This window comes from Lynx rufus, unplaced genomic scaffold (genome assembly GCF_022079265.1).
Source record: "Lynx rufus isolate CCGP_SWC_20201006 ecotype Redwood Valley unplaced genomic scaffold, mLynRuf1.p SCAF_22, whole genome shotgun sequence".
NCBI lineage: Eukaryota > Metazoa > Chordata > Mammalia > Carnivora > Felidae > Lynx > Lynx rufus.
This window is the reverse complement of record NW_025814837.1, coordinates 5,778,722-5,801,217: the sequence shown is the minus strand read 5'-3', so window position 1 is coordinate 5,801,217 and position 22,496 is coordinate 5,778,722. Positions and strand designations below refer to the sequence as shown.

The 22,496-nt window shown below is 46.1% G+C and overlaps 1 protein-coding gene across 3 annotated transcripts in view; it reads left to right on the top strand.

Moving 5' to 3' along the window:
- The window catches only part of FHOD3 (formin homology 2 domain containing 3), a 475,398-nt gene that overhangs the window by 415,331 nt on the left and 37,571 nt on the right, over positions 1-22,496 (top strand). For all 3 annotated transcript variants that reach the window (XM_047087059.1, XM_047087061.1, XM_047087060.1), the window contains 3 exons: positions 976-1,859; positions 11,543-11,701; positions 21,989-22,171. In XM_047087059.1, the coding sequence (XP_046943015.1) occupies positions 976-1,859; positions 11,543-11,701; positions 21,989-22,171 (1,226 nt within the window). The remainder of the gene's footprint in view (positions 1-975; positions 1,860-11,542; positions 11,702-21,988; positions 22,172-22,496) is intronic.

The following is a 22,496-nucleotide window of genomic DNA, read 5'->3' as shown; positions in this document are numbered from 1 at the left end:
GAGAAAAATTGGAGCAGTGAGCAAAACAACTCTGCTAAGCAGCTTTACTTTAAAGGAAAGGAGAAAAGTTGGATTATCGCTGGAGGGCTAAGGAGAGTCAAGTGAGGTGTTTTTGTCTTAAGGTGGGTGAAATTATGCCATGCTTCTATGCCAGCAGGAAGTTCTAGTGGGGGGAGCATGGGAAATGCGGGACAGAGAACCACTGGAATGGCTTCCAAATGCACACATGGAGCGTTGACCCTGCTAGGAGGGATGGTTTCTCGCTAGTCACAGGAGAGAGGCCATGGCTGGGGTTCAGGTGCGAGCAGGGGGAGGCTGGATGAGGCCCTGGAACATCTCCCCTGACTTCTTCTGTTAAGCTGTTGAACCAGGAAGCAAGGCCATGCTTGTGTGAAGATGTGTGACAGTGGGAAGGTTGGAGGAGAGAGAGGAGGTAGGCAGAGTCACCCAGGAGAGATTGTGATGAGGTTACCAGGCAGCAGTAAGGGTTTCCCAAAGACCGGTGACCATGGACTTAAAGGGCTTGTGCCTTTCCCCAGGCACTTTGAGCCACATTGGTGCACGTGTGGAGTAGTGGGGAGACGGACATAACTCTACAGCCTTTCCAACACCTGTCCCATGGTGGGGGAGGGAGCATCTTCCTTGCCTCCCTGTGTCTAGTTAGGACAGCAGCCCCTTAGTTACCTGTGGCTGGGTGGGTCCTGACCAGCTGCCCTGGGTAGGCAGGAAAAGTGGGGGAAATACTCCTATGAGCCAAGGTGCGAGCCAAGAGCAGTGTCCTACCTACCAGAGTCGGGTCCTGGAGCAGGTCATTGCAACTTTGATGGGCATCTTGTCAACCGGGACCACCACCTCTTCAGTCACTTCATTTCAGTGTTTTCTCTCTGTATAAAGCCTCTGTATTACCTAACTGGTTTCTCACAGGATTAAGGCACCTGCCACTTGCTCATTTTTTTTCCTCCTGTATGCTTTCAGGTTTGTGGTCCGCGGGTGTTCAGGATGCCGGTGTAAATGAACAGTGTGGCGACATCCTTACCAACAAACGGTTCATGCTGGACATGCTGTATGCCCATAACAGAAAGCCCACGGATGACGAGGAGAAGGGAGAGGGCGAGACCGGGAGGACTGAGCCGGGCGCGGAGGCGGTAGCCAGCCTGGCTAGCAGGATATCCACCCTGCAGGCCAACTCTCTGGCCCAGGATGACAGCGTCAGGAGGGTGGACGTTGGCTGTCTGGACAATCGGGGCAGCGTGAAAGCCTTCGCCGAGAAATTCAACAGTGGGGACCTGGGGAGAGGGTCCATCTCCCCTGATGCCGAGCCTAATGACAAAGTCCCAGAGAAAGCATCCGCACAGCAGAAGACGGAATCTGACTACATTTGGGACCAGCTCATGGCCAATCCGAGGGAGCTGAGAATCCAAGACATGGATTTCACCGACCTGGGGGAGGAGGATGACGTCGACGTCCTGGATGTGGACCTGGGTCCTAGGGAGGCTCCGGGGCCACCGCCCCCGCCCCCACCCACTTTTCTGGGTTTGCCTCCCCCGCCCCCACCACCCCTTTTGGACAGCGTGCCTCCCCCTCCTGTCCCCGGTAATTTATTGGCTCCTCCTCCTCCAGTGTTCAACGCTCCTCAGGGCTTAGGGTGGCCCCAGGTACCCCGGGGTCAGCCGGCATTCACAAAGAAAAAGAAGACCATCCGTCTATTCTGGAATGAAGTGCGGCCGTTCGAGTGGCCATGTAAGAACAACCGCCGCTGCCGAGAATTCCTGTGGTCGAAACTGGAACCTATTAAGGTGGACACTTCCAGGCTGGAGCACCTGTTTGAGTCCAAGTCTAAGGAACTGTCCGTCTCAAAGGTACCGCTAGCATCCCAAATGCTTCTTGATCTGCAGAGTTACTTTCTGCTGTTGAGTAGGACTGGGAGATGTGTTGTATATAAAATTCCCTTCATGCTGCTTTTGCTATATGGTAAAAAAAAAAAAAAAAAAAGAAAGAAAGAAAAGGCAGTTGGTATAAACACCTTTAAGAGATGAGTCTTTGTGCCATACCCTAGATGTAACCTAAATGACTATGGGACCCTTCATGGCCAACATGGACAGCAGCTTCCTAACACCATTAGGCAAAGTAGCTTTCAAAGAACCAAATAACCCAGAGGAAAAGACAAAAACATTAACCAGGGAATATTAGCCGAGCCCACCAGCAGATGCTGATGTTAACTAGAGGAAAGTAGTCTTGCTAATTGATCGACCACCTGAACTTTATCCAGGAGACGTGGTTATTTACTCTCACCTTGATTGGTTATAGTGGATGGTAGTGGTAGTTTGAACCTCCAATATAACCACACAGTAATTTAGAGTAAACTTGCAAGAACTTACCATAAATTAGTTTTAGCTCCGTCTGTTCCATTTATCATCATTTCGGGTGAGTACACGGCTACCTGAGCTGGACTCCCCGACCAATTCCGGATCAAAAAGTAGGTGCAACATTCTCAGGACAAGAGGGCCCTTTAGACAAGGAGCCAAGTGACAGAGTTTGTGCCTAGGGAGGGGTGGGACTAGGGGGGCCTGGAACCAGGGGCGCTGCTCCTCCCGAATTGGCCTTCGCCCTGGTGTCGATTTCTGCCTAGTCTCCGCAAGAATGTGAATCTCAACTGGTCTAGCCTCAGGAACACCCCCCCCCCCCCACCTCAGTTCAGAATTAAAGCTTCCTCCTGTTTGTAAATCCAAACTGCTAGGATCCAACTCAGCACGTCATGTCCAGTCAGTCCTCTCCTTCCGCTGAAAGTAGACCCCCTTTTGTCCTCTCCAGAAAATGACACCTAGGAAAGTGAGGTTGGGCATCCCCTCTCAGTGTCTCTGTGTCCTGACTTTCCCAGGACTGGTGGCATGTTGTGCTGAGCCACTCGTGTGTCCCCTTGAGTTCTTCCAGTGCAGCATGGCATTTGGGAGAAACTATTCCTGGCTGGTTAAAACAGCAGTCTCTGGTGGCCCGGAGTTATCCGGGGCCCACCCTCACTCGCACCACCCTCCAACCTACTGATCTAGTTGGCTGGTCTCCTTCAGCCACCACCTCCTCACATGGGCTGGTCTGGCTGGTGCGCCCTCTGGGCTTCCACGGGTTGCTCAACACCCTTAGGTTTCTGGCCCTTGCTTGGGTTGGAGGAAGTAAAGGGAGTAACAGTTTGGCAGTGAAGTTCTTTCTGACTTTGTTTTTACAAAAGGAAGTAGCAAGATTAAAAACTTCATTGAGGGGACCCAAAATGGGCAGTTCACCCGCCTCCCTCCTTCTCTTGACTCTACTCTGGTTGGTGACAAGAGTCTGGTCACTGCCCTCTCAGTAGCCTGAAGTTCCATTCTTGTTTGAAGTAGGTGGTGACCTCTTAAAATGCTTGATTGCCTGGCTAAAGAACAATTGTTTGCCTAGTTTTTCTAAAATGAGAGCATAAGAGAAAAGTAATATATTGAAATTTTTACCAAACAGATTCCAGAATGTCCTACAGTGGGACCTAGGAACCCATACCTCTGTTCTTGGGAGCAGGGTGGGCGGAGATAGGAAATGTGAGAAGGAACTAATTTACAAATATTACAAAAGGTAAAAAATGCACATTAAGATTAAAATACATCACATTGGAGAGTTGAATCTTTATGTGTATGTTATTAATGCAGATATAACCAATTTTACTTCCGTTTCTAATCCTTGATTATGATTTTCATACAGCACAGGTGTAAACAACCACTTCTGAATTCTGGCTTGTGAATTCATTCATTATTCATTAAACACAATAGCAACACAAATAAAAATGAAATAGACTTCACAAGCCAGCACAGAGCAAAGGGAATCGGTTTTGGTTTTTGTCAGAAAACTTATACCAGACCGGAGCTCCAGAGCATCCTTCTGACCATCCAGGTCACCCCTCAAAATAAAGATTCATGTTCCAGATCCAAGGCTGGGTGACCAGTTAATGGAAATAAGAACAGGAAAATATGCTTTTGTATTTCCTTTCCAAAAAGTTTTTGGAACTGGATCTATTTTTCTGTCTCAGAAGGAAATATATATAGCTTTTTAGTAAGATGACTTTAATTATGTTTTGTGGAGAAAGACAGAAATCCTGCGCTAAATTTCATCGTGTTGTGTTCCTACTGCTGGTCTGAGATGCGGTGAATCACATAGAAGATCACAGGAGTGACCCCAGAGAATGATGTCAGGGCAGAAAGCCCCTGGAGGTATGGGGATGTACCCTCATGGACTTCGTATCATCCTGATGAGCCCCAGGAAGTGGCCTTCATCCTATGTGCCTAATCAAGAGCAGCAAAGTCCCTCCTGCTCCCAAAAGGCAGTTTTTATGTCCTAAGTTACAGACAGTACACAAGACAGGTGTGGACTGGAAGAGAAAACTGGAAGGAAGAAAGGGACTTGGTCTCCCCTTTGAGGGCTCAATGCTGTCTTCCTCCCCTGGGCTCATTAAGTTTATCGTGGGGAGGGGATTCCAAAATGGGTTTGGAGAATTTTTTTCAACTTTATTTACTCTGACATTTCAAAACATATCAGAAGCTATTCACAGTGACTTTTTAAGAAAATTCAAAGAATGATGAATTATTTGGTCTGGGGTGAGCCCCAGCCTGGGTTATTTTTAAAAGCACCTCAGGGACTCAACCAAAGTTGTGCACCATTGATTTAAAGTGATAAATGAGGCACCAAGGAGGGAGGCATTGATCCCTTCACCACCGTGTTCCACGTTGACTCCCCCATCCCCCAATCCATTTTATTCTCCCAAGAAGGGAGTCAAGTTTTCCTACCCTATACTCAAGTTCAGGATATACTGAAATGTTATTTTATTTAACATCACCCTCAGAAAAACCTGAATTCTATCATATGGAAGTTGAAAACCCAACTTTGGGACTTCAGTGGGGTGACCATACATCTAATGTATCCAGGTTGGCCCGGGTGTATGCCTGTTGTCCCGGCATGTATGTAGAGCACTCCCTTTCTCTCTCAGATGTCTTCTGGTTAGGGTACTAGACATACTCCATTACCATCAGTAAGGCAGCTGTGTCGCAGCCGGCCTCAGCTATGGAAGACTGCTGCAGAAGAACTGGGAAATGAATGCTTTTTTTCCCTAAGCTTCATGATAAGGCAAGCCTATTCTGCCAAGTTCCTCAGAAACTCTATTCCTAGCTACAGGTTTGTCAGCCTTTATGCAAACATAGTTGGGTGATGTCGTTGTTGCCTTAATGCTTGCCCATGTGTATCAGTCTCCCTTGTTACAAGGACTTAGGAATATTCCACAGTTGTCACATCTTTATGACATCTGTATTGTGGTCTCATTGTCATTGTCACTTTCTCAACAGGCAGTTTTGAAAATATCCAGTGGCGTCACTCTCTTGGCAGTTAGTGGAGAGTGAGGAGGAATGATTTATCATTGCAAAGCCAGTGCCCTGCTGAGCCAGACCCAGGGTCTGTGACTGCGATGCTGAGAAGCATTTTGAGAGGTCGTGCATTTCATGGGAGTGCTCTCCAGCTGAGGGGTATTTGTTGACTAAATCACATCCTTAGTTCAGTTTCCGTGTTTGGTCACAGCACCTTCTGGGGTGGCAAGTTCTGTATACTGAATATCCATTCTTTAAATGTTGCATCCTTTATTTCTAGTAAAATCAGTCTTTAAAAAGTCGAAGGGGGTGATTCTTCAGGGCAGGATGAACACACTGGAAAGCAAGCCCTTTTACCTGCCCAGATGGCATGCCTCCACGTGTGCTTCTCATTTCATACTGTCCCCTCATGGGGAAGTTTCCTCCTTCACCGTGGTCCTTCTCTGGACCTTGGACCTCCTTATGCATGTGCCACGGGCAGAAGCCACAGGGCTGTGTAGAGGCATGGAGCCAGGTTTTCTGTCTTATTTCCAAGAACCGCACCCATGATGTGGTTGCATGGAGTTAGCTGTAGCAGGATGTGTGGCCCTGCCTTCAGCAGTCAGCTGCACCCAACCCCAGAGCCTTGCAAGCTGGTTTACCCCTGAATCTGGAAAAACTGTTTCTCCGTCATCGACAAATTAGCTCCCGGTACTGGGATGAGCTCGGCATTTGTTGGGTGTGTCAGGGTCGTTTTAACATCAAGAAAAACTCCCTGCATTGTCTGTAGCTGTGGGGACTTGATCCTACATCATTCATAAAAATGGCAGGGCCAGTCCTTATTGTGTCTTCGAATGGATAGGGGACCCTGTTACTGTTTTCTATTTTAAGAAATGTTCTCTTATCCCTCCCTTTTGTTTCCTGTTTTTAAATTGCATTCCTCTTTAAAGAACAACTTTCTACTCAGCAGTCCTGTCTCAAAAGCCTTTAGACTTTCAAAAAGTCTATATCAGTCTCTCTAGATGCATGAGAGATCATTTAACATCTATGATCCCTGTGTCCTGCTCCAGACCAAGGAGATCAGAATCTCTGAGGATGATGCCCAGGCGTCACTGATGTTTAGAAGTACCACTGAAGATTCTCTTGTGCACTCACCATTGTGCTTTGATCTAAATAAACTACATTTTCTGGTTTTCCTTCAGAAGGTGTCAGGAGATTGATCAGTCCTGTTTTCTTCTCAGATACATAATGCTGAGTTTCTCCTATCTAGTGATAATGAGTCACTTAATGTTGACCCATCTGCCATCAGTCATGGAAGCAGTCATGTCTCCTGGAAAAGGAGAATCTCCTGTTGTTTCTCCAGAATGCTCCTTTCAATTAGTCCTAGAGACCAGTCTGTTAGCCTCAGAAGGGAATTTGGCCTGTGGAAATCACCGTGATATTCTCTTTGTTAAAAACAGAAACCGAGGTGTTCTCTACATTCTTTTTTGCAAGATCTTTAGTACCATTCAAGGAATACTCATTTTCTGGGATTCCATGTGCCTAGAGGTCTGTGCAGACTCTAATAAGCACCCATGAGCTATTTTCAGTCATTTAGAAAGCCCCTTGAGAGTTGTCCGTATCCATGGCAAGAGCTTTATAGGCTAAATTGAATATTGAGTCTCTATACTTTCCTCTGGAATTATCACTCTCCAGGGTAAGGACACTGATCTGATCTGACCTTCTTATTTATGTAGATGTCTTTGATCAGCAAATGTGGTAGACACATTAGTCATGAAAAATATATACTGGTAGACCATGTATTTTTAAAATGTCAGTTGAACAGAAATGATAAAAAGGAGTCATTGGTGGTGAAATAGCTAAGAACTAATTTTTAGAAAGTAATGTGTTCCAAGCATTGTCATAACTGCTTTACATGTATTAATTCCAGTAATGCTATTCTTTTTTTTTAATGAAATTTATTGTCAAATTGGTTTCCATACAACAGCCAGTGCTCATCCCAACAGGTGCCCTCCCCAGGACCCATCACCCACCCTCCCACCCCCCATCAACCCTCAGTTTATTCTCAGTTTTTAAGAGTCTCTTACGTTTTGGCTCCCTCTCTAACCTTTTTTTTTTTCCTTCCCCTCCCCCATGGGTTTCTGTTAAGTTTCTCAGGATCCACATAGGAGTGAAAACATATGGTATCTGTCTTTCTCTGTATGACTTATTTCACTTAGCATAACACTCTCCAGTAATGCTATTCTGATAGTTCTAGCAAATACCTCTGTAGTGCCTACCGTGATCCAGGCATTGTTCTTGCTGCTTTACATCCATGGTCGCATTTCATTCTCACAGCAAACCTTGCAAGGTATATGCCAGAGAGGAAACTGAAGCACAGAGAGGTCCAGTGACTTGCCAAAGTCACACAGCCATGAATGGTCACATCCCAGCTGAAGTTAACTTTCAGGGCTCCCGAGTCTGTCCATGTGATCCTTGGATTCCATTTTGTTTCTGCTACTTTTTGATAAAAAGGTCAATCAGCCAAAGTTTGGTCCTCCACCTCAGTGAGTCTCGAGAACCATCAGGGAAGAAAGGCTTGCTAGAAAGAGGCTCCCTTGGGCCCAGGCTCTGGGCATAGCATGTTAGATTAGGACTTGGCTGAAAGTGAAATGGGAACACTGGACTCTGGCATGAGATAGTTGCCCCAGCAAAAGAGTGATAGTAAGGTAGTGTGGGGGAAAACCACTGTGGATCTGTCTCTGTACATGCCATTTTTCCAAATATGTCCATAAGTGTTCAGGGGAAAAGGAACTTGTTTAAGGGGTATGGAGCACCCTGGGAAGAAGCCAGGCTCTGTTTTGCTTCCAGAAAACCTGGTTAAGCTGAACTCTTGACCAGAACCAGGCAGTAATGCCCAGCATATAGAATAGCACCACCTTTGAAGCCCCAACTTTCAGGGATCCTCTAGTGTGCCAACAGTTGCCTTTCCAGAAATACTGTCTCTGGGGAAATGCTTCAGTCTTGTATGCCATGTAGGGCTTGTTTGTTTTTGTTTCTGATTCAGCCAAGAAGATTGTAGGGAGAGGGGAGGCGGTGTAAGGTCCAAACTGGTGAGAGAAGAGGTTACCGTCCATGGAAAGAGATGCTATAAAGGCAAGCAGAGACCTTGGATAAGGGTCAGGAAGGAGGTCACTAAGGCAATTCAGCTCCTTTCTCCCAAGCTGTGCAAGAAGACTGAAGGTCTAGCCTCCAAGAAGACAGAAGTGTGCCCCTCCAGGAAGAGGCTTCAACTAGGCAGCATCCAAGACCATAGAGTTGCAGGATTTTTGAGAAGCATAGAGGAGATGGTCAATTTAAGTGGTTATTAGTAACTACCAATGCTTGGGGAGAAGGCTGTGACCATTCCCTGCAGCCCCAGATTCACCTAGTGATCAGCTTCCTGGGATGGGGCCCTGCTCTAAGACATAGGGCCCTGCAAACAGTGTCGCAGGATCATGTGAAGGACATAGTAAAGATCAGACTTGCTGAGCTGGGACTTTGATCACAGAATGACAATTAAAATGGATCGAATTTGATGACTGCTAATCCTGAGACATGGGCATGTGCTCCTGGGCACAGAAAACTTTGGCTTATTGCAGGTACTGCTCTAGGTTATCGTGGAAGGGAAGGAGAGAGTCGGCCATCCCCACATGATCTCCTCCTTCATCTTGGGCAGAACGGACGCCAGGGCACTTGGGTGCTCAGTGGCCTCTAGTGGAGTCTGTGTTAATGATGAGGAACAGCATTTAAAACACCTTTTGGATAAAATCCAGAGATTGAACAATTCAATTTCAGATATTACCTTCATTCTTATTCTTTCCCTTACCAAGTGGGTCAAAGTGCTCTGAAAACACATGGAGTCACCTTTGGGGACAGCTGTCCCTGTTATTTCAGGATGCTCAGCGGCTTGCTTCTTCCTGACTTGTAGGAGAGTATGTGGGTGTGTTCACTGGTATAAACTGAATGCTGTTGGGAATGGAGACAAGGACATGCCCGGCTCAGAGCCATCACATAGGTGTGTGCAGGCTGTGTGCTGTGCAGGCTGCCATGGGGCTGTGTCTCCCCAGGGAAGGCATCTTTTTCTCATTTGCACAAAGGCTAGATTGGGCTGAGTCTGCTCAGGCATCTTTCCAGGCTCTTGGAGTAAAGAGGGCCTATATAGATGAGGGGCTAAGAGCTAATGATTCCCAGGGAATCCCTGCCTTCCAGGAAATGTCTCCTGTATTGGAGCCTGGCTATGGGTAGTTGCCTCTCCTATGCCAGGTCCCAGGCTCCTTCTGCCATCCATGCTGCCCTCCTTATGCTCACAGGATGTCTACTGAAGCATCTTCAGGCCTCGTGTCCTGGCATCCCTCTTTGTTGCCTGCATTCGGCATTTTGCCAAGCCTTTTCTCATTCCTTCTTAGCTTTCCACACACAAAATAATATGTTAGATTTAAAAGCTGAATATCAGGGGCTCCTAATAAGCTTACTTGATTAAATACACAGCAGATAAGCTCGCCCTGCAGAGTGGAATGCTTCTAGGCCACATGTCCCTGGGCATCCAAACCTGATCACACCCACAAGAATTGTTCCTCCTGGCCACCAGGCTGCAAAACAGCTGGGGATGCTTTCAGTTATTGTCTTCGTGAGGAAATTTTAATTTATTCCCAAATGCATATTTAAAGACTTAAAATAGAATTTTAGCAATTGAGTTTGGAAGGGCTTAGTAGGGCTTAAGGAACCACAGTCCATTTCTCCTTGCCAGCTTGCAGCCTTCAGTGTTAAAGCAGGCCAGCTTCTCCAGAAAGCTCAGCTGTTCGAAGGCCCAGCCAGTAGGGAGGGCCTCAGTGCAAGAGACTGACAGCAGCATCAGCCACTCGGCTGGGGCCTGTGTGCAGCAGAATCAGAGCAGCTGGTTCCTGAGGTCCCTGCATATGGCCCCCAAACCTCCTGCTTCATCCCTGGCAGTTTCCAGCAAGCTAGACAAAGCCACTTCTTATCTCCTTATTTTCACTCCCCAACTCCAGGCTCTCCCCTAGACATTCCCTAGGGCCCAGGTCAATGTCAACTCCTTCAGAGCCTGACCTCTTCCACCACCCCGCCACTGAGCCCTTGCCCATGGGGAGCACACCCATCACCGTGCTGAATGTGTCTTTTCCTTCCGGACATCCCTTGTGCCTTGCTCATCATTATCAACCTGGGCTTGGGCTTGTTACATAGGTGAAAATAGTCATCCTTCCAGCTCTGTTTGTCCCAGGGGAGGAATCTGAGCGCACACAGAGTGCCGGCTGAGCCAGAACTCCTCCCCTCTCCTCCGTTGCCACCTGCCCTTAACTCCCTGAGAGCTGAAGGGTGGGGGCTTTGTCATCTCGACTCTGGACACATGTTGGCTTACCAAGTCCCATACTTGGTAGGCTCTACCAAGTCATGTGCCAGCCCAGAACCTGCCCCCAAGGAGCACCCAGGTCAGCAGGGAAGCCAGACTCACTAGCGCTCTTTGAGGACACCTGGACGCTTCTTGTCCCCTGTCTCCCTCTTTGGCCTCTGTGCCCATTCATCCCTCATTCTTGTCGAGCAGGTTCCCTTTTGCTTCCCTTCCTCAGAAGGCGCCCCCTCAGCTGCCCAATGGGCAGCCACCCAGATGTCTAAGTGTGGCAGGTGCTCCATTATGAGGGGCACAGGATGTTTAAATGGTGAGGGGATTCCCTGAGACAGTGTGGCCAGGGATGCAGGGGGGCTGGCAGGCCAGCGACGCCGGATTCTCCTCACCACTCCTGTCTTCTCGGCACATACCATGTGCACTAAGGCCAACCAAGGCACATTCCGACACCTTGCAGCCTGCAGGAAGGGAACTTTGAGAGGTTTTAGTTCTGTTTCCACTGCCTCTATGGAAAAAAACAGGTTTTTTTTTTTTCCTTGCCAAATATCACATTTTTCCCAATTGAAGGAAAATCAATTTTATTTTGTAATGTGTCTGACTCGTGAAGTTCCATTGCTGACCCATGCTTGGCGGCTTCTCAGAGCTAATCCCTGATCTCTTTCTTCTGTGCTGAGCAGTAGCCAGTCCTGAGCTGAATCAGGGCCATTTGTTTTCATCTCTAAATAAGTAGTGAGTTTGCTTTTAATAATGAAACACAGAAAGGACCAAAGATGATGCATTAATCTTGGATTCTCCTTATTTTATCACCAAGAAAACTGCTGCAGATGGAAAAAGGCAGGAGGTCATCGTCCTGGACCCCAAGAGGAGCAATGCTATTAATATCGGTCTGACAGTGCTGCCCCCCCCGAGGACGATTAAGATAGCCATTTTGAATTTCGATGAATACGCCTTAAACAAAGAAGGAATTGAGGTAAGAGAAGCTCTCTCAAGCATTATTTGTGCTCTGCTAACATGTCCCATATGTAAAGCATTACTGTGTCCAATATGACTTTCTCCGCAGGGTGCCTTGCCATTTTTCTGTTTCAGCCAAACTCTGAATAATGTTAATAATTCGCACATTTTTTTTTTAACTTCTGGGTTGTGGGGGGAAGCCCCGCTTGGCCTATGAAGTTCAGTGATCCTCACTGTCTGGTTCATTTACTGCCTGCTTTCTGACCGTGCTCGCCTACCTCAGCACAGAAGAATAACCTTTCCAACCAAACAAGCTTAATGAACAGTTTCACAAGTAGGGATTTTGTTGTGTGCTCCCACCCACGCGAATGGCTCTCTTTCACTCTTGGTGCTCGTTGGGACGTGCAGAGATAGGTTTTGTGTGACACACTGAAGAACCCATGCCACCCGCCTTTGAGCAGGTGTTGATCTGAATGGCAGCAGTGGAGGGAGACGGGTCACTTGCTGTGACTGCGTGGTCTGCTGGGCTCAGTGCTCTTCAGCCAGGCCCCGTTCTGCCTCCACCATGGGCTGCTATGACTTTGCAGCAAGTTAAAGCTCCTATTCTAATCATGGAGAACACGTGAGGGGAGCGAGGGACCCCGCAGGTTCCGCCAGATGGGTGACAGAGCCTGGGGCCCCCTGACTGGGTCACCGTGGGGACGTGAGGGTGTTGCGTTGTGGTGTTAGGTGACACTCTCACCATCCTCCTAGTGGCAAGGAGCCCTGGATCCCTTTAAAGCCTTCCCATAGTTGGGGTTCATGGGTGCACAGCCTTATCTGCGGCACTGGAGAGTGGACGGGACCAGTGAAGCCTGGCTGAAGAGGGAGGGTGAGCCCCTGACAGTGAGGAAGGGCCCAGGCCAAGCTGCCAGGCACACCCATGGCCCCAAGTGTGGGAAGGAGCAGTGGAGCCCTTGGGGCCAAGTGGGTCTGAACCCAGCAGGCCAGGCATGCTTCTGTACTTTGGAAAGACGAGGCCCCTCAGGAAAAACTGTGCTCCTAGAGGCTTATATTGGGTTAGTAGTATCCCTTCAAAATCTACATCCACCCACAAACTCAGAATGTGACCTTATTTGGAAGTAGGGTCTTGGCAGACGTAATTGAGATAAAGTCATATTCAATTAGGGTGGGCCCTACTCCAGTGACTGATGTCCTTATAAGAAGAGGGAAGTTTAGATAGAGACACAGAGAGGGGAATGCCATTCTGTGAAGACCGAGAACACACAAGGACACACACAGAACAGACTGCTGTGTGATGACTGAGGCAGAGATTGGAGTGATGTTTACAAGCCAAGGGACGACACTAAGGGCCACCTGCAACTACCAGAAACTAGGAAGGGATGAGGAAGAATTCCACCGCCCCCCCCCCCCCCAGGGCCTTCAGAGAGAGCATTGCCCTGCTGACACCTTGATGTCAGATTTGTAGTCTCAGACCGAGAGAATTCTGTTGTTTTTAACTACCCAGTTTATAGTATTTTGATGGCAACTCTAGGAAACCAGTACAAGGCCTAAGCAGCTCTACTCTGAGAAACAGACACATGATGCGTTCCAGGAGCCGGATCTCAGATGTGGCCTGCATTTGCCTTCTGGCTGGAGAGAAAGTGGAGCCGGGAGCCCTGGAGTCAGGCGAGGAAGCAGAGCAGGTGAATGTATCTAGGTTCGCAGCCACGGAGTGAGGGCATGTGGCCCACTGAGGCAGGGGTATAAAGGAGAGAGAGCAGGTGACAGCAGGCAAACACAGAGAGGGACACTGAGGCAGCTACTGGACGGTGAGAAGGAGGCAGGCCAGGCCTCAGTGTGAGGCTGCCCCTCTCTGGGGCCCCCGGAGAAGCAAGGGAGGAGAAGGGCATTGGCTGGCCCCCAGGCAGATGGGGGCTGCCAGCCTGGATGAACCAAGTACAACGTGTCTTTCATCTAGAACAAACTGCATGGTGGGCCCTCGCACACATTCCAGCCGTCCTATTTACTTAACAGTGTCTTTCGGCGATTGCAAAAGCTTCAGATTCATACAAAGAGAGGCTTCAAATGCAGCCAGAGCCAGGCTGATTGAAGGAAAAAATGACAGCTTCCCCTTTTAAAAATATTTCCCCTTCTTGTCATGAGAACTTGAAAGTCCATCAGGAGAGATTGATTCCTTTGGGTTTTGCCTTTTTCTTTCCTGAAATGTAGCTCTCCTTGGGTAGGGAAAGTTTCAGATACAATAAGTTACTGAGATTTTAGAATAACTCAAATCACTTTTTTTTTTCCTGTTTTCCAGATGAGTACCTGGTTTGTTTGTTTTTTTTTTTTAATGTTTATTTATTTTTGAGAGAGAGAGAAAGAGAGGGGGACAGAGTGAGACAAAGGATCCAAAGCAGGCTATGCGTTGTCAGTGTGGAGCCCAATGTAGGGCTCGAACTCCCCAGCTGTTAAGATCAGGACCCAGGCCAAAGTCAGACGCTTAACCAGCGAGCCACCCAGGTGCCCCATTGAATATCTTTTCGATCCAGACAGGAATAATGATAACAACAGTAGTGCTGATCGTACAGGAACACCACCACAGCGCTAAACCTGACTTCCGTAGCTTTCTTCCTGTGGGCCCGGGCACAAGCCGGGTGCTCTACGCAGATTCTCAGGAGGTACGGCCATTTTGTTCCCCACCTTCAAGATGAGGAGAGAGTCCCAGTCTCAGTCTGTGCCTGGCTTCCACAAGCCAGTATGAAGTCTGAGTCTGAAGTGTAGACCCTGAGCCTTGGGGATGGAGTGTATTCTGTGCCGGAACTCGTGCGACAGAAAGAACAAGAAGGAATCTGAAAGGTGATGAGGAGCCCCCCGGAGGAGCACAGGCCCCCCGACAGCGCCACCTGTGGCGTGGCCCCAGAAGTGGCTGATGTGTGGAATGGTTTTCTGTGGGAGGGCACAGCCGTCGAAATCACTGCTGACCCTGCCTGGGAGTTCAGTGTGCTATGCGAGCTCATTAAATGCATCCTGAGTCACAACAGCAAATGGACTTGTGCATTTTTTTTTTTTTTTACCAGTTTTTATCTAAACAGCATTTCTCAGCCCTGTCACTACTGACATTCTGGCTGGGGCGGTTCTTTATTGTGGGGGCGTCCCCTCCCTTGTAGGACGGGTGGCAGCATCCCTGGCCTCCACCCACCCAGTGATACCACCCCAGCGACAACCAAAAGTGTCTCCAGACTTTGTCAGACATCCCCTGGAGGCAAACCTCGCTCTAATGGAGAATGTCTCATCTGAAGGCTGCCCGTGCGTATTTTTCACTTCTTATCAGCCATGCCGAAGAGTTTCCAGTGGAAACCAGACACACTCATCTGTCACCTGCCGTCTCTGGCCACTGATCTCCAGGACCTGAGAGGCCTAGATACTCTAGATCCATGTCCTGGACCATTAGCCAGAGCTTACTTTCTGGGCTTGTTGTTTAGGAGCTAAGTCAGGACTGAGAAGCGATGGCTGTTGTGTATTTACAGATCTTTACTAATAAGATTTCGAGCTTGTGCCCAAAGGGCGTTTCGCCAAATAAACTGTCTGCTTCTTGGACACAGGCACGGTAGCCTGGCACCACGGCTTAATAGGGCCATTTGAAACCTCTGGGTACCAAATGTGATTAGGATGTATTAAATTACATCCTGTGGCTTTGCTTAGCAACCCAGTGATATGTATCCGGCTGTGCCACGAAAACCTGAGGGAGCGGTTGACTAACTTCATTAAGGAAGTAATTTTTCATAAGAGTATTAAACTTGAGAACACATTTTGGGGGCCATCTCTAAGTAGTATTAATGATATTTTTCCAAGCAAAATGTCATCAGGTTATCACAAATGGAAGTATGAAGGGGTTTCCTTTTTTCTTGTGGTTTTCTAATTTTTATACGGTCTGTGTCTACAGAGGGTAGCATGACTGGATGGTCCCAAGTGATACTTAACGTGGCTCATTTTGGCTGCCAGGCCCGCCAGCATCCTAGAAACAGAAAGTTCCTGGGGCGCCTGGGTGCCTCAGTCAGTTGAGCATCCGACTCGAGCTTCCGACTCTTGATTTCTGCTCAGGACAAGTATCTTGGACTTCGGGAGATTGAGCCCTGCGTTGGGCTCTGCACTGGTAGAACAGAGCCTGCTTGGGATTCTCTCTCTCCCTCTCTCTCTGCCCCTCCCCCACTCATGCTTTCTCCCTGTCTCTCAAAAATAAATAAACATTAAACAAAAAGAAAGAAAGAAACAGTCCCTTTGGCTGCATATACAGAATGATAGCACCTTTTCAGACAGTTCGTGCTGTTCAGTCCCTGTCCAAGTGTGTGCCAGACACACAGACAAGCCTGAGCCCGGGAGCCACGGTCGATCAGCAGTGCCAGGGAACCAGAATATCCCTGCAGCTGGGCGCCTGAGCCACCCAAACCCTGGTGGTTTTGCATTTTTGGTTGAAAAGCCCTGAATTGTGGAGACGGTGCTGGAAAAGTAGGAGCAGCCCCTTGGTGGTCCTCCAGCTCTGCCTTGGTTGATCCAACGTAGCCTCAGGCACCTCACTTCCTCTGCAGAGTTGATGCAATATTTTCTGCCCCACATGCTTCACTGAGTAGTCCTAAGAATGAAAGAAAATACAATCAAGACGCCTTGAGAAGTAAAGGGGGAAAAAAAAAATCCCTGCATAAGAATAAGGACATGAATAGAAAGCCATGGTCTCAGGAGATTATGCAAGTTGTGCACAAGCCAGCCTCAGCTCGAAGTGCTCCACCTTTCTGTGATTGTCACCAAAATCCCTGGGCTGGATTCTCATCCACAGCTGGGGCCAGGGTTCTGTTCAAAACTCACAGGGCAAAACAATTCCTTGTTATAGTCTTATCTGCAGGTGAATGAGATGGCCAAACACCAAAGCATTTGGGTTCATAAAAAAATGAGACTTCTCCATTTTTCTCTGAAATCTGCTTTTCAGATAGCAAAGCAAGTATACTTCAAGCGGTGCTGGCAGGATACTGTCTGGGAGAAAGCAAAAAAAGAAAACAAACGCTGGGATTATTACGTAGTAGTTTTGTTTGATGTCTTTTTCCCTGGGAAACCAAACGGTGACCGTAAAATCACCAATAAATTCACCCACATGGTAGAAGAGCAAATTAAAGGTACCTCTTTGTGCTCATCCCCTTAGCATCTGCTCATGGAAGAAAGCCATCAGCTCCTAGAAGGTGGGTTTGACCTGCCCTTCTACTGTCTTATGGCTATTTTTATTGCCAGGGATGTGTAAAAAATAAAGTGAAATAAACCGGCAGCTGGCAACCTCATAAATCTGCAGCGGTGAGCAAATGGTTTAAATTAGTCAGAGAAGTACAAAACAAAAGTAAGAGTGTTTGATTACTTTCCCAAAGGAAAGAAGCAACTAAAATCATTGCCGGAAAATGCCTTCTGAGGAAGGAGGAAAAGTGTTGGCAATTTTTTGTTCTGGAGTTCTTGTGCATGCTTTAAACAACTTAAGCAGTAAGAAAATGAGAACACAAATTTTAGTTTTTGTTTTGAAGGCTGGTTAAATTCAGATCCTGAATGTTTTTAAAGCGGTGACATCTGCCTGCATTGTTTGGGTTATTTTTTTAAAAAACCATCTGTGTGGACAGGTGGGAGCAAAGAGCATTGTTGCTGAATAAGTGCCCTGATGCCTGCGTTCCACCCACTCAGTCTGTGTCGGGGCCACAATGAAGGGAATATTGGAAGAGGAGGCTTCTAGGCTCCCCTTCTGCATCCTCACTGCGACTAATGCACAGAAGACACAGCTGAGTGTAGTTTGGCCTCTCTACCTTCTAAGAAACTCCAGAGATGCCCATCCTGAGGACTCTCTCATCAGGCCCAGGATTCCAGCCACCGCACTCGGATACGTCGTGCACACATCTGCGTGTTTGTGGATTGTGCTGTCTTGTCCGGTTTTTAATTTTATTTTTAATTTTTGTGTGTGTGTTATTATAGAGGAAAACTGACCTGTTTTGGTGTCCAGTTAGTTCTGTGAGTTGTAAAATCTATAAGTTCATGAGCAGTGACCATGGCAGTCAGGATTCACAACAGTCCTATGTCCCAGAAAAGGTCTTATGCTAGTCAAGCCCTTCACCTACCTGTAGCCCCGTGGAAACCACTGATCTCTTGCCATGACTATGGTTTTGCCTTTTTGAGAAAGACAAAAAATTCTTTTTGGAACCATGCAGCATAGCCTTGTAAGACTGACTTCTTTCACTCAGCATGATGGGCACTTTTGAGATTCATCCAAGTTGTGGTATGTATCTATAGCTGGTCCCTTTTTATTGCTGAGCACCGTAGCATTGCAGGGATGTGCCACGGTTTGTCTGTGCGTCTGTTGAAGGATTATGTAGCCCGGTCTGGTTTTCGGCAAGTGTGAATAAGACTGCTACAGATAGTCACGTACAGGTTTTTATGTGAACTTCAGTTTTCATTTTTCTAGGGTAAATACCTCCAAATGGAATTGCTGGGTAGCATGATAAATCATAACCTTTTGAGGAACTATAATTTGTCTTTCTTTTCAGTGTCTTTCACAGATAAAAAAGTTTCAATTTGGATAAAGTTCAGTTTCTCAACCCTAGTCCCTTTTGGTGTTGTGTCTAAGAGTTTGTGGCCTAACGTGGGTCGCAAACATGTTCTTCTATGTTTCCTCTTTTAAAGAAAAAATGTTTTAATGTTTATTTTTGAGAGAAAGAGAGACAGAGTGCAAGTGGGGAGGGACAGAGAGAGAGGGAGACTCCAAAGAATCCAAAGCAGGCTCCAGGTTCTGAGCCATCAGCACAGAGCCCGACGAAGGGCTCAAACTCATGAACAATGAGATCGTGACCTGAGCTGAAGTCAGATACTTAACCGACTGAGCCACCGAGGCACCCCTCTTCTGTGCTTCCTCTTAGAAGTTTTGTAGTGTTACCTTTGACTTTTAGATCTGTGAACCTTTTGAGTTAATTTATATGTAACATTTTTTGCACATGGATTCCAGTTCCAGCACCATTTGTTGAAAATACTATCTCTTCTCTATTGAACTGCTTTTGTACCTTGGTCAAAATCACTGGGCTGTATTTGTATCCTCTCTTTCTGAATTCCCTGTATTTTCCCACTGACCCATGTGTTTGTCCTGTTGTCCATGCCACATTGTTTTATTCCTATACCTGTATGGGAGACCTTACCTGTTTTCAAAATTGTTTTTGTTGTTTGGCTCATCTGTCTTGCCACATAACTTCTAGAACCAGCTTGCCTATATCCACAAAAAATTCATGCTGGTATTTTTATTGGAATTGAGTTAGAGTTATAGATCAGTTTTGGGAAAGTTAATACTTGACTATATTGAGTCTTTCCATGAACATGGTATTCCCCATTTATATTAGATTGTCTTTGATTACTTTCATCAGCATTTTTACTTTCTAGCATACAGATCCTGTACATGATTTGTTAGATTTATACCTAAGTCTTTCATTATAAATGGTATTTTTTTTTAAATTTTCAGTTTGTAATTGTTTACTGTTAATAGAGAAATGACATGAATTTTTATGTATTAACCTTAAGTCATACAACATTGTTAAACTCACTGTTTCATACATTTTTGTAGGTTCCTCACAATTTTCTATATAGGCAAGTACATTCTGTGGTAGGAATAGTTTTGCTTTTTCCTTTCTTATCTGTATGTCTCTTTTTTTTTTTAATCTTAAAAACTTTACTTTTTCTAAATCTTAGAGGGAAAGTATTCAGTCTGTCACCATCAAGTATGATATGAGCTGTAGGTGTTTTACAAATGGCACTTATCAGATGGAGGAGATTCCTTCTATTGCCAGGCTGCTGAGAGGTGTTTGTTAGGGATGTATATTGAATTTTATCAAAACTGGTTCTGCATCAATTGATGTTATTATGTGAATTTTCTTGTTCAGACCATTGATCTGGTCGATTACTTTCACTGATTGTTTTTTGTGTTTTTTTTTGTACTGAATCAGCCTTGTGGTTCTTGTTTTTAACATATTACTTCATAAAATACAGCAATGTTTATATGTCTTAGTATATTGACATTAATATATTTAAAAATAGTTTTGTTAAGGGTTTGTGCATCTAAGTTATTCAGGGATGTTGGTCTGTGGTTTTATTGTAGTATCTTTGTCTAGTTTTTGTATTGGGGTAATTCTGGTTTGGGGGGAAAAAAAAGAAAATTATTCCCCCAGTTGCTTGGGTTCAGGCCACAGGCTCTGACCTGCCTTTTTTGGACTGTGATTCCAGTATCAGCTTTCACAGCCTTTGATACATTGTTTAAGGTCAGATTCATACATAAACAGCTCAGGGATCACCCCAGAGGTTCTTAAACCATATTTTGTACCTGCTTTGCCAGGCTCTTCATTTTTCCCTTACCTCCCTAGTACTTTCTAGTTCCCTGGGGGCTTACCTTTCTGGTTCTCCAGCTGAAAGGTGGGGCTCGGTTACCTCACTTTGCCATGCACTTTCTGTGCCGGTGTGTGGGGTCAAGCAGAGGGAAGACAACACGTGCCTAGGGACATGTGCCCATCACATGGGACTGCCTTATACCGAGGAGAACTCCACCTGTTATTTACCTTGTACAAAAATTAAAAAGAACAATGTAAAGCCAAAATGTACATTTTTTTTAAGTTTATTTATGTCGAGAGAGCACGCACACGAGCATGCACGAGCGGGAGAGGGGTAGAGAGAGAGGGAGAGAGAGAATCACAAGCAGGCTCCACACCATCAACACAGAGCCCGATGCAGGGCTCAATCCCACAGACCATGAGATCATAACCTGAGCCAAAATCAAGAGTCGGACGACCCTTAACCGACTTGAGATACATAGACACCCCCCAAAATGGACATTCTTTGTAATCTTATTTTGATTCTTTTTTTAATTGAAAGGAAGTGGCAGAGCCACTTTGGGACCTTAAGGATGGAACAGACCAACTGGAAAACAATAAAACCTTGGTCTTTATCCTGTCTACTCCCTTAGTCCCACCCTTTGGGACCACAGCCTCTTTGATTGGAAAGGAAGGTTTCCTCCCTCAGAGCTTTAGGTGTCTTGCCAGCCTCTGCTGCCACTAGTGTCACTACTAAGAAACCCTTTCCCACTCCATAATTGGGCACTAGAGGATTTCCCTGCAGTTCTCTCTGTCTGTACCTGATGTCCTCTTCCAGGTCTGGGGCTATGTGAGCTCAGGCTGGGGAATGCCAGAGGACAAAGAGTCAACTCATTGCAGTTGAGTTGAACTTCCAATTCTGATCTTCTTCCCTAGTCCACCTGCCACTGTATACTTTTTAGAGGCTTCAAATATCTGCTCCATTCATGCGGACCAGGGTGTATACTTGCATTCAGTGAGATGGGGTAGAGTATGTCTACTCTATCTTACCCAGAATCAGGGCTCCATCCACTTCTATCCAGATACTTGCTACTGGAGAGCAGCAACCAAAGCCATTTAGAATTAATGAATGAATAGAAGTTACCAAAAAGTGTGGCACAACGCTAGAGAAGGAGAAATGAGAGAAAAATAATGACCCCTTACCTTTAATAATGTTGCTTGTGAAATGTTACATAACGGGAATTTTTACCTTCTTTTAAAATACTTCTCATAATCACTAAGGAGTTTGAACCTATAGGAATCATCATCCTTCCGATGACTTTTTGCCACCTCTGCCTTCCATTGTTAATTTTAACCAGAAACAAATAGAAGCATAAGATATTTTTTTCATTAGTAGGTAGGTTTTGCTGTTTTGCAAATACCATCATCATTTTTCTCCAACCAGACTTGAGTTTGGTATTATTTCAAGTGTTTTCATTTCTACATAAAATGTGAAATACAGTTTAAATATTAGTATGCTCCATGTACAAAAGCCAGTCTGAGTTCTCATACAGTCTTGACAAATTTTCCTGTTTCCTAGGGAGCAGGGAGCTGTTCTCTAACCTTCCATCTTATTCTTTCACCATTCTCTCACCTCCCATCCCCCCTTTCTTGTCTAGAATGTCCTTCATATACAAGACCCAGAAAATTTAGGGCAAATTGTTTAAATTCCTTATGGAATAGGAGGTTAAAGGAGAGAGAGATCATTTTAGAACAAATGAATGTGAATTTTGACCCTACCTGGGGCTCTTCTTCTCTACAGTATTTGGTTTATAATGATGTACCACTTATAAATGATATGAACATTGGTGACAGAATCTCTTTACTACCTGATTGGAAAATTACAGTATGATTTTGGAAATGTCAAAGGGCTGGGAGAGGGTCCATCGCTAAGAATATACGATATCATTCCATCTTTCCAGAAAATCCTAACCATGATTCCCACCGAAGAGGAGAAGCAGAAAATCCAAGAAGCACAGCTGGCCAACCCCGATGTGCCACTGGGCAGTGCTGAGCAGTTCCTCCTCACCCTCTCCTCCATCAGCGAGCTCTCCGCTCGGCTTCACCTCTGGGCATTCAAAATGGACTATGAAACGACAGAAAAGGTACGCATTTAGGAAGGGAGGCAGCCAGTCCTCATCCCCAGTGTTGAGAAAGTCAGGTTTTCATTTGTGAACTATCATTCTTAAGTGAGGGTTTGAAAGGCAAGTTAATTATGAGGTTGTGTCTACACTAAGGGATTGGCAGCTGGCCGGTGAGGCATTATTCTCCAATGTCTGCCTGGCACCAGCCTCAGACATTTGCTTGAGGGCATCAGATGACTGGTTAAAAAAAAATAAACAATGTTTGACTCTATATACTCAGTGAAGAAAATTTAGAAAACGTAGAAATGCCCATATAGAAAGTGACCTGTAATCCTTCCACCTGATA